Genomic DNA, 15995 nt, shown 5'->3' on the forward strand with positions numbered 1-15995 from the left:
ATCTATCATGAAAGCTTAAAATTTTTCCTAAAAATTTGTTTTTAAAAAATGTTCTTACAAGATTTTGTTACCAATTTACATGCGGATTAAATAAAAAGCATTCTGATATTATTTTGATATTAAATATATAACTCATAGCTCCGTTAAAAATCATTGTACCGTAATTAGTAACAGATTCTGATAGTTGAAATTTTGTTCTACCGTGGTATCATGATAATTTTTTAAATGTAAAATATATAAATATATTTAAATTAAAAATGTGATATTACTATCCTTATGTAATCATTCCGCAATGATTAAAAGAAAAATAATGCTATATTTTTATCTCAAATTTATATATATTCTATTTTTCTTAAATTGACAATTATATCTCTCGATAGAGCAATATTTCAATTTTAAAAATCTGTTTTTTTTTCGAACATGATTTTTAATGGAGTTATATTAGGTGTACAACTTTGCTTCCGCCGTTTTCCTATAGATGGCTTTAGCGGTAAGTGATGGTCGAAATAAATAGATCATAGACGTCATAAACTTGGGCATCTGTCAACATAATCCCATAGAAACATTAGTCGATTTGTGTCTGCATCATAAAGTTATTCTCGATTGAAAATGTCAGTTTACGAGTCAAATTCTCATCATTTGCGGGAGGTTTTAATTTTTTACTTCAATATGAAGAAATCTGCGGCTGAGGCTCATCGAATGCTCTCAAATACTTATGGTGAGGCCGCTATTAGTGAAAGAACGTGTCGTGAGTGGTTTCAACGCTTCAAGAACGGTGATTTTGACGTCCAAGATCATGCTCTGTATTTGGTGGGACCAGCTCGGCGTAGTGTATTATGAACTGTTAAAACCGACTGAAACAATCACAGGCGATCGATATCGAACGCAATTGATACGTTTGAGCCGAGCATTGAAAGACAAACGGCCGCATTACAACGAAAGACACGATAAAGTGATTTTGCAGCATGACAATGCTCGACCCCATGTTGCGAAAGTGGTCAAGATATACTTGGAAACGTTGAAATGGGAAGTTCTACCCCACCGTATTCTCCAGACGTTGTTCCCTCTGACTATCACTTGTTTCGATTAATGGCACACGGTCTGGCTGATCAGCACTTCCGGTCTTATGAAGAAGTAAAAAATTGGATCGATTCGTGGATAGCCTCAAAAGATGACCAGTTTTTTCGACGCGGGATTCGTACGCTACTCGAAAGATGGGAGAAAGTAGTGGCCAGCGATGGACAATACTTTAAATCATAAATGTATAACCAGTTTTTTACAATAAAGCCTCGAATTTCGGAAAAAAACGGCGGAAGCAAAGTTGTACACCTAATAGCAATCAGTATGTTCCTTTTTTCCGCGAGTAATTCAAGGACAAAAAATCGTAGAAACATTTTTAAGAGACAATTTTGTAGAAAAAGCGTTAAGCTTTCACAATAAATAGTCGAAAATTTGTTTAAATTTTTTTTGGGTACAGCTTTTTTTGAGTGCGCTACTAAGTGCATAAAAAATTCTTAATTTTTTTTAGTTGATAATTTTCTATATAAAAATTCAAACTCACATAACAAAACTCATATAAATTCCAAAAATATAATAACCATTCGAAAGAGATTTCAAATTTTCAAATTCTTTTTCAATTTGAATTTGGATCATTTTTAACGAAGATATTATATATACAATTTTGAGCTAAAAAATACCAGAACTTTTTCTCTGACTCAATATTATACAAGATATTCTTATATTAAAAATGCTTAAATTATTATATACTTTTAAATTAAATAATAAATTAAATAATTAGTTTTTAAAAATTTATGGCAATGTTCTTGAAATATACAGCTAAATTTGTTACAAATTTTAATTTTTAATATCATACATATTAATACATATTAATGTTATTTTGATGCATTTAATATTGTACATTTAATATTGTATATTTACATTTAATATTGTATATTTTATTTATTATATTTTGTATACATACTCTTTTATTTTTAAGCATATCGTTAATGATAAAAAAAATTGTTATCTGTAAACTTCAGTCTACTTTATCTAAATAACGTTTTTCGGTTCTGCTTTATAGGACTCCGGATGCAGTGAGTAATATAAATACATATGTTAAGATTCTGAAAAATATTTTCTAAACAATTATGAATTAACAGATATTAATCAGTAATATGTATTTGACGATTATAATAATAACGATTATAATTAAATAAATTTAAAACAATTAAAATGATATTAAATAACTAATAATGATATTAAAAAACAAGTATACAAACTAATGGACATTATTGTCTAAACATTATTGTCTAAGATTTTTTAACATAATCATTAAATTACACGTTTTTTTTATGTTTTTACAAAATTGTTGCATATTATTTTCAGACACAATTACTTATCAATATGAATAATTATTGAAAAATTATCAATTTTATAATAAAATAATTCTGATGTGTATATCAAAACAGAATAAGCAATTTTTATCAAAACTTTGAAATTTTTAAGTATATTATTATTATTCATTTTTAGATGCCATCATTACCTTTCTTAGGAAGAACGTTAGTTAAATTGTTTATGGTTGGTTACGTTTGCGGTTAACTCACTAACACATTTCTTCTTATTATGTTTTGTTATACAAATACTATTAGATGCAGTAAGATTTATTGTTTTACCCGTGCACATTATTTCTTATTTATGTATAAAAGATATTATTAAATATCATTAATAAATCTTGTGTACAAATCTCTTTGTAACATATTATAAATGTAACTTACAATCAAAACAAAATATTACTAAATATTACTAAATATTAAAAATATTACTAAATAATATTAAAAACAGAAATATTGAATAACAATGAATTATACATTGTAAAAACGTAATTCAAAATGAATTCTATGATTTCTTACGTATGTATAAAGTCTAATGTAAAAATAATGTAATGGATTAAACTGCAAATGTTTGATCAATTATTATATTAATAATCGTGTATTCTTTTTCTTTAAAAAATATATAGAATATATAGAATACAGAAATGAGATAAAGTGTTCATGAAAACTGGTATCAATTTGAATCATCGATGCAACACACGTTCTTGTTCCTAATTCTAATAATTTAGAATGTACAATTTCGACAATTGAAAAGTTCAATCTATCTTTGCTCTCATTCATAGCAGTAAAATATAAGATAGCTTTTACCTATATTTTATGTATTAGGAAATTGTTAGCTTTTTTATCTTTTCTTTGAAAAATCTTCTAATTATTTGATAATAATTTTTCAGATTATACATCAATCATATTCGATTGCCCTTCTATTTTTAAAAGCGAACTAAAAATGAAAGAGTGCTCACATTTTAAATATGGTAATTAGGATAAAAAGTGATTAGGATAAAGAGATCAACAAAAGATAATTTGAAAACAAAGCTATTTTGGGTGATAATTCAAAGTATAGTCACAATATGCATTTTTATGTACTTTGAAATTGATAGCTACTAACAATAAGTTTCATTTTTTATTGTCACTCTCTATTCTTTTATTTTTTAAATGAATTAAAAGAAATTAAATTAATTGTAAGCAAATTGTAGTAAATATATAAATAAATATGTAGCAAATTATAACTAGTAATAAACTATAGATAAAATTCACTTATAATAATTATAACATTAAATTTGTTTGAAAAATTAGTACATATTTATCTTTAGGATTAATAGTAAAAATAAAATGTACAAATAAACATTATTAAAATAATATTAACAAGAATAATATTTTGAATTTTGACAAGGTATATAATATTGTTGAAATTATATTATATATATTTGTTTATATATAACCTTTTTTTACAAAATTTATTGCAAAATAAATTAATGATACAGTAATTTAGATATTTAATATTTTTTTAACGGATAAAGAATAATAAATGGTTTATTGTGACAATATAGTGTGAAATACGATAAATAAGAAGTAAAGTCTATAACGTTCTAATTTTCAAAGGATTAAATCAAAATTTATGAAAAATTGTTTGAAAATGTTGAAATTTATTCCTTTTATGTGCTAACATACATTAAAGAATGCAAAGACTTAAAAGTAATTAATTTAAAACAAAAAATAATTAAGGTTTCTTTAACTTTAATTTTTTAAAAATATATTTGTAATAGAAATACTTACTTTAATTGTCATTTTATTACTAAATGAATGTGTTTCATTTTGAAATAATTTATAAAATGGTATTGATATGTTCACTGTAACATAAATCAATCCTCAATTGCTATCTGAAGGAGCATATACTACTATTGTAGTACTAGTATTTACTGGTTTTTCTACGTCTTGCTTTGCGATGAAGTACCCCTGCAATGAAGTATTGGAATACCATAAGATAATCGCTGCTTCGTAGTTCTAGGATAATTATAATGTAACTTGGAGTCCAACCTGTACAAATGAAATGATCATTTCATGATATATCACAAATTTCTTGAGAATTACAAGCTTTTCTATTTCTTTATGGCTTTATTTACAAAAACTTTTTATTGATAGTTAATTTACTATGTTTCTGATCTGTCATTATAGAATAAACATTTATAATTGGTAAAAGAGAAATGACATGTCCCACTAATGACAATATATATACAAATTACAAAGAAATAGATACTTAAGAGAAATAAGATATTCAAAGATGATGAACAGTTGCTATCAATTTTTAATAGTGATTGTTCCGTATATATTGCTAAAGAAAAAAAATAGAATATGTGCAATAATGAAAATATCAGATGGAGGTAAATACAAATACCTGGATATAATCTGGATATATATCTAAATCTAATACGCATATTTAAAAATTATTGTTTATGCTAAAACAGAAAGGATCATGCAGCTATAACTAAATTAAATTTCTTAATTAGGAGTTAAATTAACTTCGAAATAAAATATTATTCTATATATTTTATGATCGGAAAGAAAAAAGGAATTCGAAAACTACATATACAAAATTTCATTAATTAGAAAAGAGTGTTCACTAGAACATGGATTTTCGGAACGTAAATCCATTAAATGTTAAATTAAATAGATTCTCAGGCAACTTGTTACCAATGACTAGCGACGATTCTCTATTTCCTGTAGCATGGAGAATATATAGTGCTATTATATGGTTGATCGAAATGATTCAAACTAGCACAGTAGTTACCGGAATCTTGATTGTGCCAAGAAATAAGACTTTGCAGGATGCAACGGTTGGCTTAGTTGTCACTATAGAGGTATTTTTCTTATTAAGGCAAATGCATGTGCACAGAGATCTTGTAACTCAATTGATTCAAAAGCTGAATGAAATTCTGTGTTCTGAGGATAAGACGATGAAAATCATCGTGAAGTCAACCTTGAAGCCAGTAGAGATTCCGCTGAAATTTTACTGTATTGTTGGTACTGGATCCATATTTGTGTGGTGTTGCACATCTTTCACGGTAATCTTCAAGAAAAATTATTTTCTCTATGAAGATTACAGACTCCCAATAGTTCTTTCAAAGCAACCATTTTCGATGGAAATGTTTCTGTTGGGAAACTGCATTGCAACTATTGCCAGCGTGTATATGTTTATAAAGAAAGTTGCCTTAGATGTCTATATGATAAATCTCGTCTTGCTAGTAACAGCACAATATCGCTATATTGCTGTGAAGCTCACAACAATATTTCGAGAGAATGTTCCACAGAATCAGAATAATGAATCCGAAAAGAAATATTCTATTGTAGATTCTTTGGCGATCCTGATAAAGATGAAAGCGTTATGTCGACATCACAACGCTGTGGTTCAGTAAGTATAATTGGTGAACATTTGCCTGTTTTTCAGTTAGTTTATTATTTTACCACATACTATTTTTTCGAATTATTGTTACTCGTTTCTTAAAAATATTCTTTAATTTATATTACTCGATCCTAATTGAGCTTATTTATTTATGTATGTTCATTTTTCAGGATAACGTTAATGCTAAAGGAATTATTTTCCTTGAATATGAGTCTAATGTATTTGACAAATGTTTTTCTTTTTTGTTTTCTCGATGTTATGCTGATAAATACAGTGAGTAACATTTAATAATAATAATAATAATATCAAAAATGTTTTTTAGATAATTGAAGGATAATTGATTAGATGATGTTAATGATAACGATGTCAAACCTAGGTATTATCAAAGGCTCCTGTCGAAGGAATTATGATTATTATGTATATATCCGGTGGCCTAGTACAACTTTATATTTTATGCTCATGCGTTAATCAATTACTAAATGCGGTAAGCTTTATTTTAATATTTATTGATATATTTGTTATTCTCTATTCTTTCTATCTTGTTTTACTTTGTAATAATTTTAAAAAAGTTTTAAATTGTGGTACAATTTTTGACTGCAATCTAATGTTAAATTTATTAATACTTAAGAAGTATAGTTACATATATATATACATATTTATCAAATTTAATTCTTTATGTTTTATTTAAAAGGATTCTGAAAACGGATTATCATTAATAGATACATAAATTACATATTGTACAAATATTCAGGGTGGTCATTAAATTTCGGCTCCACCTGAGTGGAGCCGAAATTTAATGACCACCCTGAGCAGGTAGAGCGGACTAAACTGAATAGAAAAGTCTTCTACTATTTTGTAATCTGCACAATAGTTAACAATTGTTAACGAGATATTAACGTTTAAAGATAATCGAATACGCGCGTTGTTGAACACGAAGTATCGCAATATGTATAAAGTATTATAAGGTTCGACAACTGACTTCAAAACAGGCTTTATTCAATGTTAATATAAGAGAGCATAGGACTATGTTGCAAGTTAAACTTACGAGAGTAGACTGATTCGATCAGAGCTAGAAAGATCTTTATTTCAACTAAAAGAGATGGAGATTCCGATAAATTTTAATCAATAACGTAATATTTTCGAATACCAAAAATATATGTGGGGATGAAAGAAGCTGAGATATGTTACTGTCGATGATTCACGAATCCGTTTAAGAATGAGTCATAAGATATCTGTAAGACTGAATATTCGAGACGGATCTTAAGGGTAGATAAAAAAGGCTAAAAACGATAGGTTAAAGCAAATAAGAAAAGTAGCAGGAAACAAGATTTATTAGGAATGTTTAGAAAAAAATGTGTAGAAATACTTTAAAAATGTGATTAAACAATTGTTACATGGCACGTAAAAGCGTCCGTCCGATCTACTATTGCCGAAAGTATGACTCACGAAGGTATGATCGCACGGCGCGCAGGCCACGAGGAGCGGGGATGGTCTAGCAAGCGCGCCGCGCCGTTTAGAGTTAGGGGCTCCGGACAAAAGGAACAGGGAATAGAGAACAGAGAATAAGATTTTCACTTATCAGAAATTATGTATTGTGGAATACACAATTTCTGATAAGTTGAAATTCTTATTCTCTGTTCTCTGTTTGCTGTTCCTTTTATTGTGTGGAGCTCCTTAGACTCTAGACGGCGTGGCGTACTTGCTAGGACATCCCCGCTCTTCGCGCGCTGTGCGATTGATGGGCCGTATCTTCGGCAATAACTATTTTTCTCATTAACTCCACCTGCTCAAGACAGGTGAGGCCGAAATTTAATGCCATCCTGTATATACAATATATAATATTTACGAAGTAAATAGTAGGACAATGTTAAAAGTTATTTGTATATAATTAATAACTGTATTTCTTAAGCTTATTAGACAATCTATAATCTAGATTAGAATCTAGATTAGAATTTAGAATATAACTTTATTTATAATTCTGTATGTTACATAAAAGTAAAAATTTTGAATATAGTGTGTACATAAATTACATAATTTATTAAAATATTAATTATATATTGCATAAAATCGATTCTATATATTGTCATTTTCTCTAAAATTTAGAGTGTAGAAATAACAGATAAAGCATTTCATGAAAAATGGTATCAGTTTGGACCATCATTAAAACACATGCTTAGGATGATGATAATAACTAATAATTTTGAATGCAAACTATCAATCTCTGAAAAATTTAGTCTATCTCTGCCTTCATTTATGACGGTAATAAATTTAATGTACTACTTGTATTCAACATATATGATTATGCCATTTTCTTATAGAAATTATTTATATTGTACTATATTTCAATATTAATGTTATTGACGCTTACTTTTTCCTAAACATTTTGATTTTTATAGATCTTGAATCAGTCATACTCGTTCGCACTTCTGTTTCTAAAAATGAAATAAAAATGAAGTACGTTTTTCCGTTTATTGTACAATAAATATTTTAACACAAATTATTTTTTCTTTCTTAGTATTAATGATACTATGTAGAGGCTTGTAAATTATTTATTCATTTTGCTATCTATGTATAATATATTCATATTTCTTGTTTCAGTTCTAAAGAATGGAATTTAATTAAGATAAATAATTAAGGAAGAATTTAATTATCTATATATTATGTACATATATCATATTTAAGTATACAGTATTGAGAAAAAAATAAGAATTTGAATTAGCTTCTTATTTAAATGCCTTTAAGAGAATACTGGAGCGAACACGGCAGAATCAAAATCGATATTACAGGTTTTCATTTCCGATGTATAAGATGCTTACGCTCTTTGAGTTAATACGATCATATAGGAAATTCGATTGATTAATTGTCGACATTTTTATTCCGTTTCCTACATAACCATTTCAGCTCAGGGAAGAAAACATGTATTAGGCTCGATCCCATAAACGTAAGATTTATTTTATTTTGAAAAATTTTCCAATTATAGAATTGAGAAAAAATAAATCAGGATTGAAGTTATATTTGTGGAATCGGGTCTTAGAAATATAATTGTATTTGTAAATGTGTATTGTGTACACATGCAGTGTGTAGGCCGTTCCAATATATACCATCTGTAATATACAGTACTAAACATCTGTAATATACAGATATAAAGTACAAATATAAGTACAGATTTTTAACTAAATTATATCGATACGAAGCGGTAGTAGCACTTTTTTCTTATGTCTAATGCCATTTTGGGTTAAGATAATATATTATCTATAAATGAATATCCTAGCAAACGAGAATGGATTGAAATGAATTCAAATTGAAATGGATTCAAATTTTCAGAAATATTGATTCACGAATGTTAAACTGAATGTTTTTCAATTCTGAATGCATTTTTATTCATTTATAGGAATTGCATGGAGCATATCTCTATGTCTTTCAATCTAAAAATAATATTAGCTTTTTCTGTGCATACAAATACAATTGTGAATACTGTTCAATTCAAAATTTTGAATAGAAAATGCAGTTTTTCAATCTAATTGCATCCGACCAAATCTAATTGAATCCAAAAAAAGTATTCGGTATTTAAAATATGCATTCGGAAAAAAAAATTTAATCTATTTTAATCCATTCTCGTTTGCTGGGATGATATGATGTAACTCTCTTTGCTCTGTCTAATAAAAAGAGGTAGATACCATACACTTCGCAGTAGGCTGGGCGAGAGTGCGTAGTCCAAACGCTATCTATTGTAAGGAAAATGCTTATAGAAAACTCGAATTATTTTTAGAAAGTCTTACTACTCTTATCCTAAGCTCATAAATAAATGGACAAAGGTCATAAAAAAAAACGAAATATAAAGGAAATAAGGAAAAGGTCGTATTTTTAATTTTTCTTTCTTATCCTAAGATTAAATTCTAAAATAATATATTAACAATGGTCACTTCCCTCCTTGTATAAAAATTTGATGTATCTTCAAATTTTATTTCTAACCAAACATCTTACTTCTGAACGTAACATGTCTAACTCATGGCTAGTAGCTGGGGTGCGAGCTGTATAATGTTGTGTTGGAGCACGATTTCTAAAATAACATTGATTATAATAATTTCCGAATAATTGCTTAAGTAAATTAATTATACTTGAGAAAAGATCGATCTTATAAAAAAATATAAACAGAACAGAGTCAAGGGCTACAGTGAAAATAGTACATAAATCTCTCCACCTAGATTGTAGTTCTTTTGTGTTCTGCAATTCGATCTGCTAAATTGTTTTAATTCATTTAAACTTTTTCCCAAAGTCTGTAAGAGTTCAGGATTAAGTTCTATTATTGGATCCAATGGTATGTCGATTAGTTGGTGCTTTATAAATGTCTCATTAATAGTCTTTTGATCTATTAAGCATATGGTTTTATGAACTTCAATCCTGTCTTTGAGTAAATTTTCTGGTGTTAAGATTGCAGTATTGGAAATTGCTGTACAATCCGGTTCTAGGTGGAATATAAAATTTTGATGAATTCGCACGGTATTTTTCAGAACAGAATATAAATATATGAATTCTTCTTTCGGCGCAATTCCAATTTAGTGTTGATTCGTATGAAGTTGTCCAGAGCGTATTTTGTATCTGCATATATTTAGTCGTGCATTTTTCGGTAATACGTTTAGTAATTATTTCTGTAAGACAATTATCTTTTATTCTTACTTTATAGTCTGGATACGTTCGCTTCAATAACTGATATTGTCCGAGTCTTGTTGTATTTAATTCTAATTCACTAATCGATATAAACATAGTTCTAAAAGAATTTAATAAAATAAGCTTTTGAGTTGTATTTATTGGATTGTCCGGAAAGTTCGTGCCGATTTTTGATAGGTGGCGTAAGGACAGGTCTGAATATATCAGAACGATTGAAAACAAATGACATGCGTACATATCGTAAAAGACGGTACTTGACATACTTGGAAAAAAATTTAGTTGCGATACGTTAATTTTTGTCAGTTTTATACGCCTTTGAATATAGAAGAAAACAAAGTGCATTTTAGGCATTTAATGCTTTTCTTTTACTGGAAAGACAAAAATGCCACACAAGCGGCAAACAAGATATGCACTATTTATGGCGAAGGTGCTGTAGCTGAAAGAACTGTGCGGAAGTGGTTTGCTAGGTTTAAAGCTGGTGATTTCAACCTTGAAGATCAAGGTGCCCGGGTAGGCCCTCCATCACAGATGAAGATCAGATTAAAACACTGATCGAAAATAACCTATACGATACATAAATTTACACATAAGTAGAAATGAATATGTCAAAATCCACCATCCACGAGCATTTTTTGTGAAGCTTGGCTACATAAACCGTTTTGATGTATTCCGCTTTCCTCACGATTTAATGGAAAAAAATCTGATGGATCACATTTTCATTTGCGACTCGCTCTATAACACAACGAGGAGATACTATTTTTGAAGCAAGTAATGACGGGAGATGAAAAATAGATCATTTAAAAAATGTTGCGAAAATGATCTTGGGGAAAGCGGAATGAACCACCTTTAGCCACCCCAAAAGCCGGTCTTCATCCAAAGAAGGTGCTCATGCTCTGTGTCTGGTGGGATTGGAAAGGGATCCTGTATTATGAGCTTTTACCAAACAACGAGACGATAAATTCAGAGTATTGTTCCTAATTAGACGAATTGAAAACAGCAATGGAACAAAAACGTCCAGAAATAGCGAATCGGAAGGGTTCATCAGGACAAATATGCGGCCTTATGTGTCTTTGATAACTCGACAAAAGTTGGAGATCGGTTGGAATTCTACCCCATATTCACCAGACCTCGCGCTCTCAGATTTCCATCTATTTCGATCATTACAAAATTTCCTTAATGAAAAAAGCTTCAACTCTTTGGTCGAGGTAAAAAATCACTTAGAAAAGTTTTTCGCTGAAAAACCTGAGAGATTCTGGAAGGAATTTTCAAGTTGCCTGAAAGATGGAGAAAGGTTGTAGAACAAAATGGCATCTATATCATTTAATAAATGTATACTAAAATTTAAATCTTCTGCGTTTCAATTTTCCTTCAAAATCGGCACGAACTTTCCGCATAACCCAATACAATTGACTGTCTTAATCAACCATGTCTGGAAAGTGAGATTACTCTAATTAACTCTAAATTTTTATCTTCTATTAAGGAAATTAAAAATTGAATAAACAATTGTTTTTATGTTCAATTATTGATATATCACTTATATCTATAAAAGTGATGTAATGTATTTCATCTATCGGTACAGAGAAATTGTCTATGTGTTTATGCTCCTTGAAAATATTAAATAATTCTTTAGATGATAAAATATATGGTTTGAGTTCCTTATCTTCCATTAACGATAAGCTCTTCTATTTTTCTAATATCATCCGTTTTTGTAACTCATTCAAATTTAATAATGCCTCATCTATCCGCTATAATATTAGCTATAATATTAGTTTTGTTGGCTTTAGACAAGTTTCTAATACGATTAAACTGTTTGTTCAAATTTCTTATCGTGGCTGAAATAATTTCAATAGCTTTTCCACTGTCGATTAAGGGTCTTAAGTATAATATTAGTTTGATTCTTTACATACTGAACAATATTTTTCTGATCGACAATTTATCTAATTCGTTATTGTAATAATTCGCATCCGTCAACTAAAGTTCCAAATTACGTTTTACTTATTTCTCCGAAATCGAATAATCCGTGTTTAGTTTTCGTCCTTCTTCGAAGTCCCGCCAAATGTAATATATTATCTAAATCGTTATTTCGTTGAATCGTTTTAATCGCTAAGCAAGACGGTGTTTAGAGGAACAAGTCCAGTTTTGTTTATTAAGAATTTAAGAAAATATTTCTGATATAAATTCCTATACACAACATTAAACATATCATAATTTTTCTCTAAATTTGTTAAATCATAACCTATTATTATCTTCCATTGTTCATAGTACAGTTTAATTTTGTTTTAACGTTTCAAATGACTTCGTTATCATCAAGTAGTACAATGGTATATTTTTCTATTCCTTTACTGGGATGACCCTGGAGAGTCAACAGAAAAAGAATTGAAATAACTCGTTTCGAGTTCATCTTATTCATCTAATAAGTAATAAAAGTTTACATTTAATGTTACTCCTGTGATACTGTTTAATCTCTGTGTTTTCGTGAACATGATAAGTTATGAATTTGTCATGTCGAATCACAGGAAATGGGTCTTTCCTGAACTGAGGTTCGAATGATTTAGCATTGAAGTTCTTCACGAATATCAGATTATTTTCTATTGGAGTATAGGATTTAGTAGGGAGATTGGAATCCTGATAATCACGTATGTTTCTACGTGTCTCTTCTAATTTATTTTCATGCTGTATATACAGATCATCTATTTGCTTTTGGAGGGATAATCTATCATCTTTTTCACTGAAGATGTGATTAAGTTCTCTGCCAAATTGTAACTCGTAGGGTATGTATCCTGTGTTCTTATTTATATACAATTATATGTGAGCATTGCCTGGAGCAATATCATGTCTTATTGCTTTTGTTCTTTCATATAATGCCTTATATATTCTGTAAGAATAATGTGTGACCTTTCGTTTTTCCCGTTTGATTGTGATAAACTGATATGAGCGTATGTTTGGCATGTAATTGATTGTTTGGCATGCAAAGTGTTTTGAATTCATTCAAAATGAATTCCAGAGCGTTGTCTGATAGGAATTCTTTGGGTGTGTCAAAATATCTAAACCAAGACTACCAGAATGCTTTAATAATTGAAGATCGATTTATCTATAATAGGTTCAGTTAATATGTATTGTGTAAGATAATCTTGTACGATCAAAATATAATGATTTCCTCTATTTGTCAATTCAAATAATCCAACTCAAATGATATCTATAGATATCTTTTCATTAGGAGGGATATCTAGAGAGAAATGTATATAAGGTATCTATTTGTTGAATTGACATGATTCATATTTACTAATAAATTCTTTAACGTCAACGGTTATATTTTGCCGATTGTATTTTTCTAATTCTTTGAAGTGTTTTCTCTACTGAATAATGTCCGCCTAAGATTTCAGAATGCATGTCTAAAATAATCTCCCTTTATTTAATATTTCGGAAAGAATATTTAGAAAGATATTTTAGAAATATATATATATATATATATATATTAGATGTATAACTTTGCTTCCGCCGTTTTTTTCCGAAATTCGAGGCTTTATTGTAAAAAACTGGTTATACATTTATGATTCAAAGTATTGTCCATCGCTGGCCACTACTTTCTCCCATCTTTCGGGTAGCGTACAAATCTCGCGTCGAAAAAACTGGTCATCTTTTGAGGCTATTCACGAATCGATCCAATTTTTTACTTCTTCATAAGATCGGAAGTGCTGGTCAGCCAGGCCGTGTGCCATTGATCGAAACAAGTGATAGTCAGAGGGAGCAACGTCTGGAGAATACGGCGGGTGGGACTTCCTATTTCAACGTTTCCAAGTATGTCTTGACCACTTTCGCAACATGGGGTCGAGCATTGTCATGCTGCAAAATCACTTTATCGTGTCTCTCGTTGTATTGCGGCCGTTTGTCTTTCAATGCTCGGCTCAAACGCATCAATTGCGTTCGATACCGATCGCTTGTGATTGTTTCAGTCGGTTTTAATAGTTCATAATACACTACGCCGAGCTGGTCCCACCAAATACAGAGCATGACCTTGGACATCAAAATCACCGTTCTTGAAGCGTTGAAACCACTCACTTTCACTAATAGCGGCCTCACCATAAGTATTTGAGAACATTCGATGAGCTCCATGATTTTCTGTGCTTGGGATTATCGTAATGAACTCATTTTTCGTCCACAGTCACAATGCGATGCAGAAATCCCTTTCGTCTTTGTCTTTCAAGCAGCAAACACACAAGCAAACAAACGCCGTTCAACATCTCTCGGCTTCAATTCGTACGGCACCCAATTTCCTTGCTTCTGAATCATTCCCATGGCTTTGAGGCGTTTTGAAATGGCTTGTTGAGTCACTCCTAATGATCGTGCCAATTCTTCTTGATTTTGACACGAGTCTTTGTTCAAGTAATGCCTCCAATTCTGCATCTTCGAAAATCTTCTCTCTTCCACCGCTATGCCGGTCTTCGACGTCAAAATCACCGTTCTTGAAGCGTTGAAACCACTCACGACACGTTCTTTCACTAATAGCGGCCTCACCATAAGTATTTGAGAACATTCGATGAGCCTCAGCCGCAGATTTCTTCATATTGAAGCAAAAAATTAAAACCTCCCGCAAATGACGAGAATTTGGCTCGTAAACTGACATTTTCAATCGAGAATAACTTTATGATGCAGACACAAATCGACTAATGTTTCTATGGGGTTATGTTGACAGATGCCCAAGTTTATTGTATGATCTATTTATTTCGACCACCACTTATCGCTAAAGCCATCTAGGAAAACGGCGGAAGCAAAGTTGTACACCTAATATATAGACAATGGTCACATGGATAACATCGTCACAATCACTTTAATGTTCGTGAATTGCAGATATATTCGCGTAAATGTTAGTAACTCTTGCAACTGGCAACTCCTTGGAACTATCCTGAGCCAGGTAATCCGATCCCTGATAATGCCTCGAAATCGTTATCTCAGGTCGTGACATCGCCTGGGGAATGTTCCTTCACTCGGGTCGCGGATACACGGTAACGTCTAAGACTATCGTCTTGTATCGTGTTTGGCTCTGAGGTTTTTCTATGACTGAGAAGAGAGCGGAGGTTCTCCGTGGTCAAAATTCGAATTTTCGTTGATTCCCATCGATGATTCCTCGTTCTTGTCGTGTTCCAGAAATTACTCGAATCTTGTTGATCCATAGATCATAGAAAGCCGTGAAACTAACGATTATGATAGTGAGATGACCGGCGTGCGGCAGATCGACGCCGACAAAGCAAATAAGATTTCGATTCGCGATCAAACGATGAATGTATCCTCAACAGAACACCGTATTCCTTTGAAACCGTGTCGCGCGTCCTCGCTCCTTTAAGGATGATTGATGATTGCTAAATAATACATGAAAATGTGTGTGTGTGTTTGTGTGTGTGTGTGTGTGTGTGTGTGTGTGTGTGTGTGTGTGTGTGTGTGTGTGTGTAGTACTACACTACTACTTATTAGTATAGTATAGTAGTAGTTAGTAACGGTACGTACCGTTAACGTTAACGTTTACGTTTTTAGTTTTGCGTACG

At 30.5% G+C, this 15995-nt stretch overlaps 1 protein-coding gene across 1 annotated transcript; it reads left to right on the forward strand.

Moving 5' to 3' along the window:
* Positions 1 to 5014: 5014 nt before the first annotated feature.
* On the forward strand, positions 5015 to 8234 carry LOC105623715 (putative odorant receptor 92a). The gene is made up of 5 exons (XM_012205101.1): positions 5015 to 5796; positions 5958 to 6060; positions 6164 to 6271; positions 7891 to 8046; positions 8184 to 8234. Exons 1-5 carry the CDS (start codon positions 5015 to 5017, stop codon positions 8232 to 8234), a joined length of 1200 nt encoding a protein of 399 aa, XP_012060491.1.
* The last annotated feature ends 7761 nt before the right edge of the window (positions 8235 to 15995 follow it).

The sequence above is a fragment of the Atta cephalotes genome, assembly GCF_000143395.1.
Source record: "Atta cephalotes unplaced genomic scaffold scaffold00002, whole genome shotgun sequence".
NCBI classification, from domain to species: Eukaryota; Metazoa; Arthropoda; class Insecta; order Hymenoptera; family Formicidae; genus Atta; species Atta cephalotes.

Coding starts and splice junctions, on each gene's coding strand:
- LOC105623715 (XM_012205101.1), top strand. CDS start 5,015: ATGGATTTTCGGAACGTAAATCCATTAAATGTTAAATTAAATAGATTC. Junction 6,061..6,163: donor ATGTTATGCTGATAAATACA/GTGAGTAACATT, acceptor TGTCAAACCTAG/GTATTATCAAAGGCTCCTGT. Junction 8,047..8,183: donor CTCTGCCTTCATTTATGACG/GTAATAAATTTA, acceptor TGATTTTTATAG/ATCTTGAATCAGTCATACTC.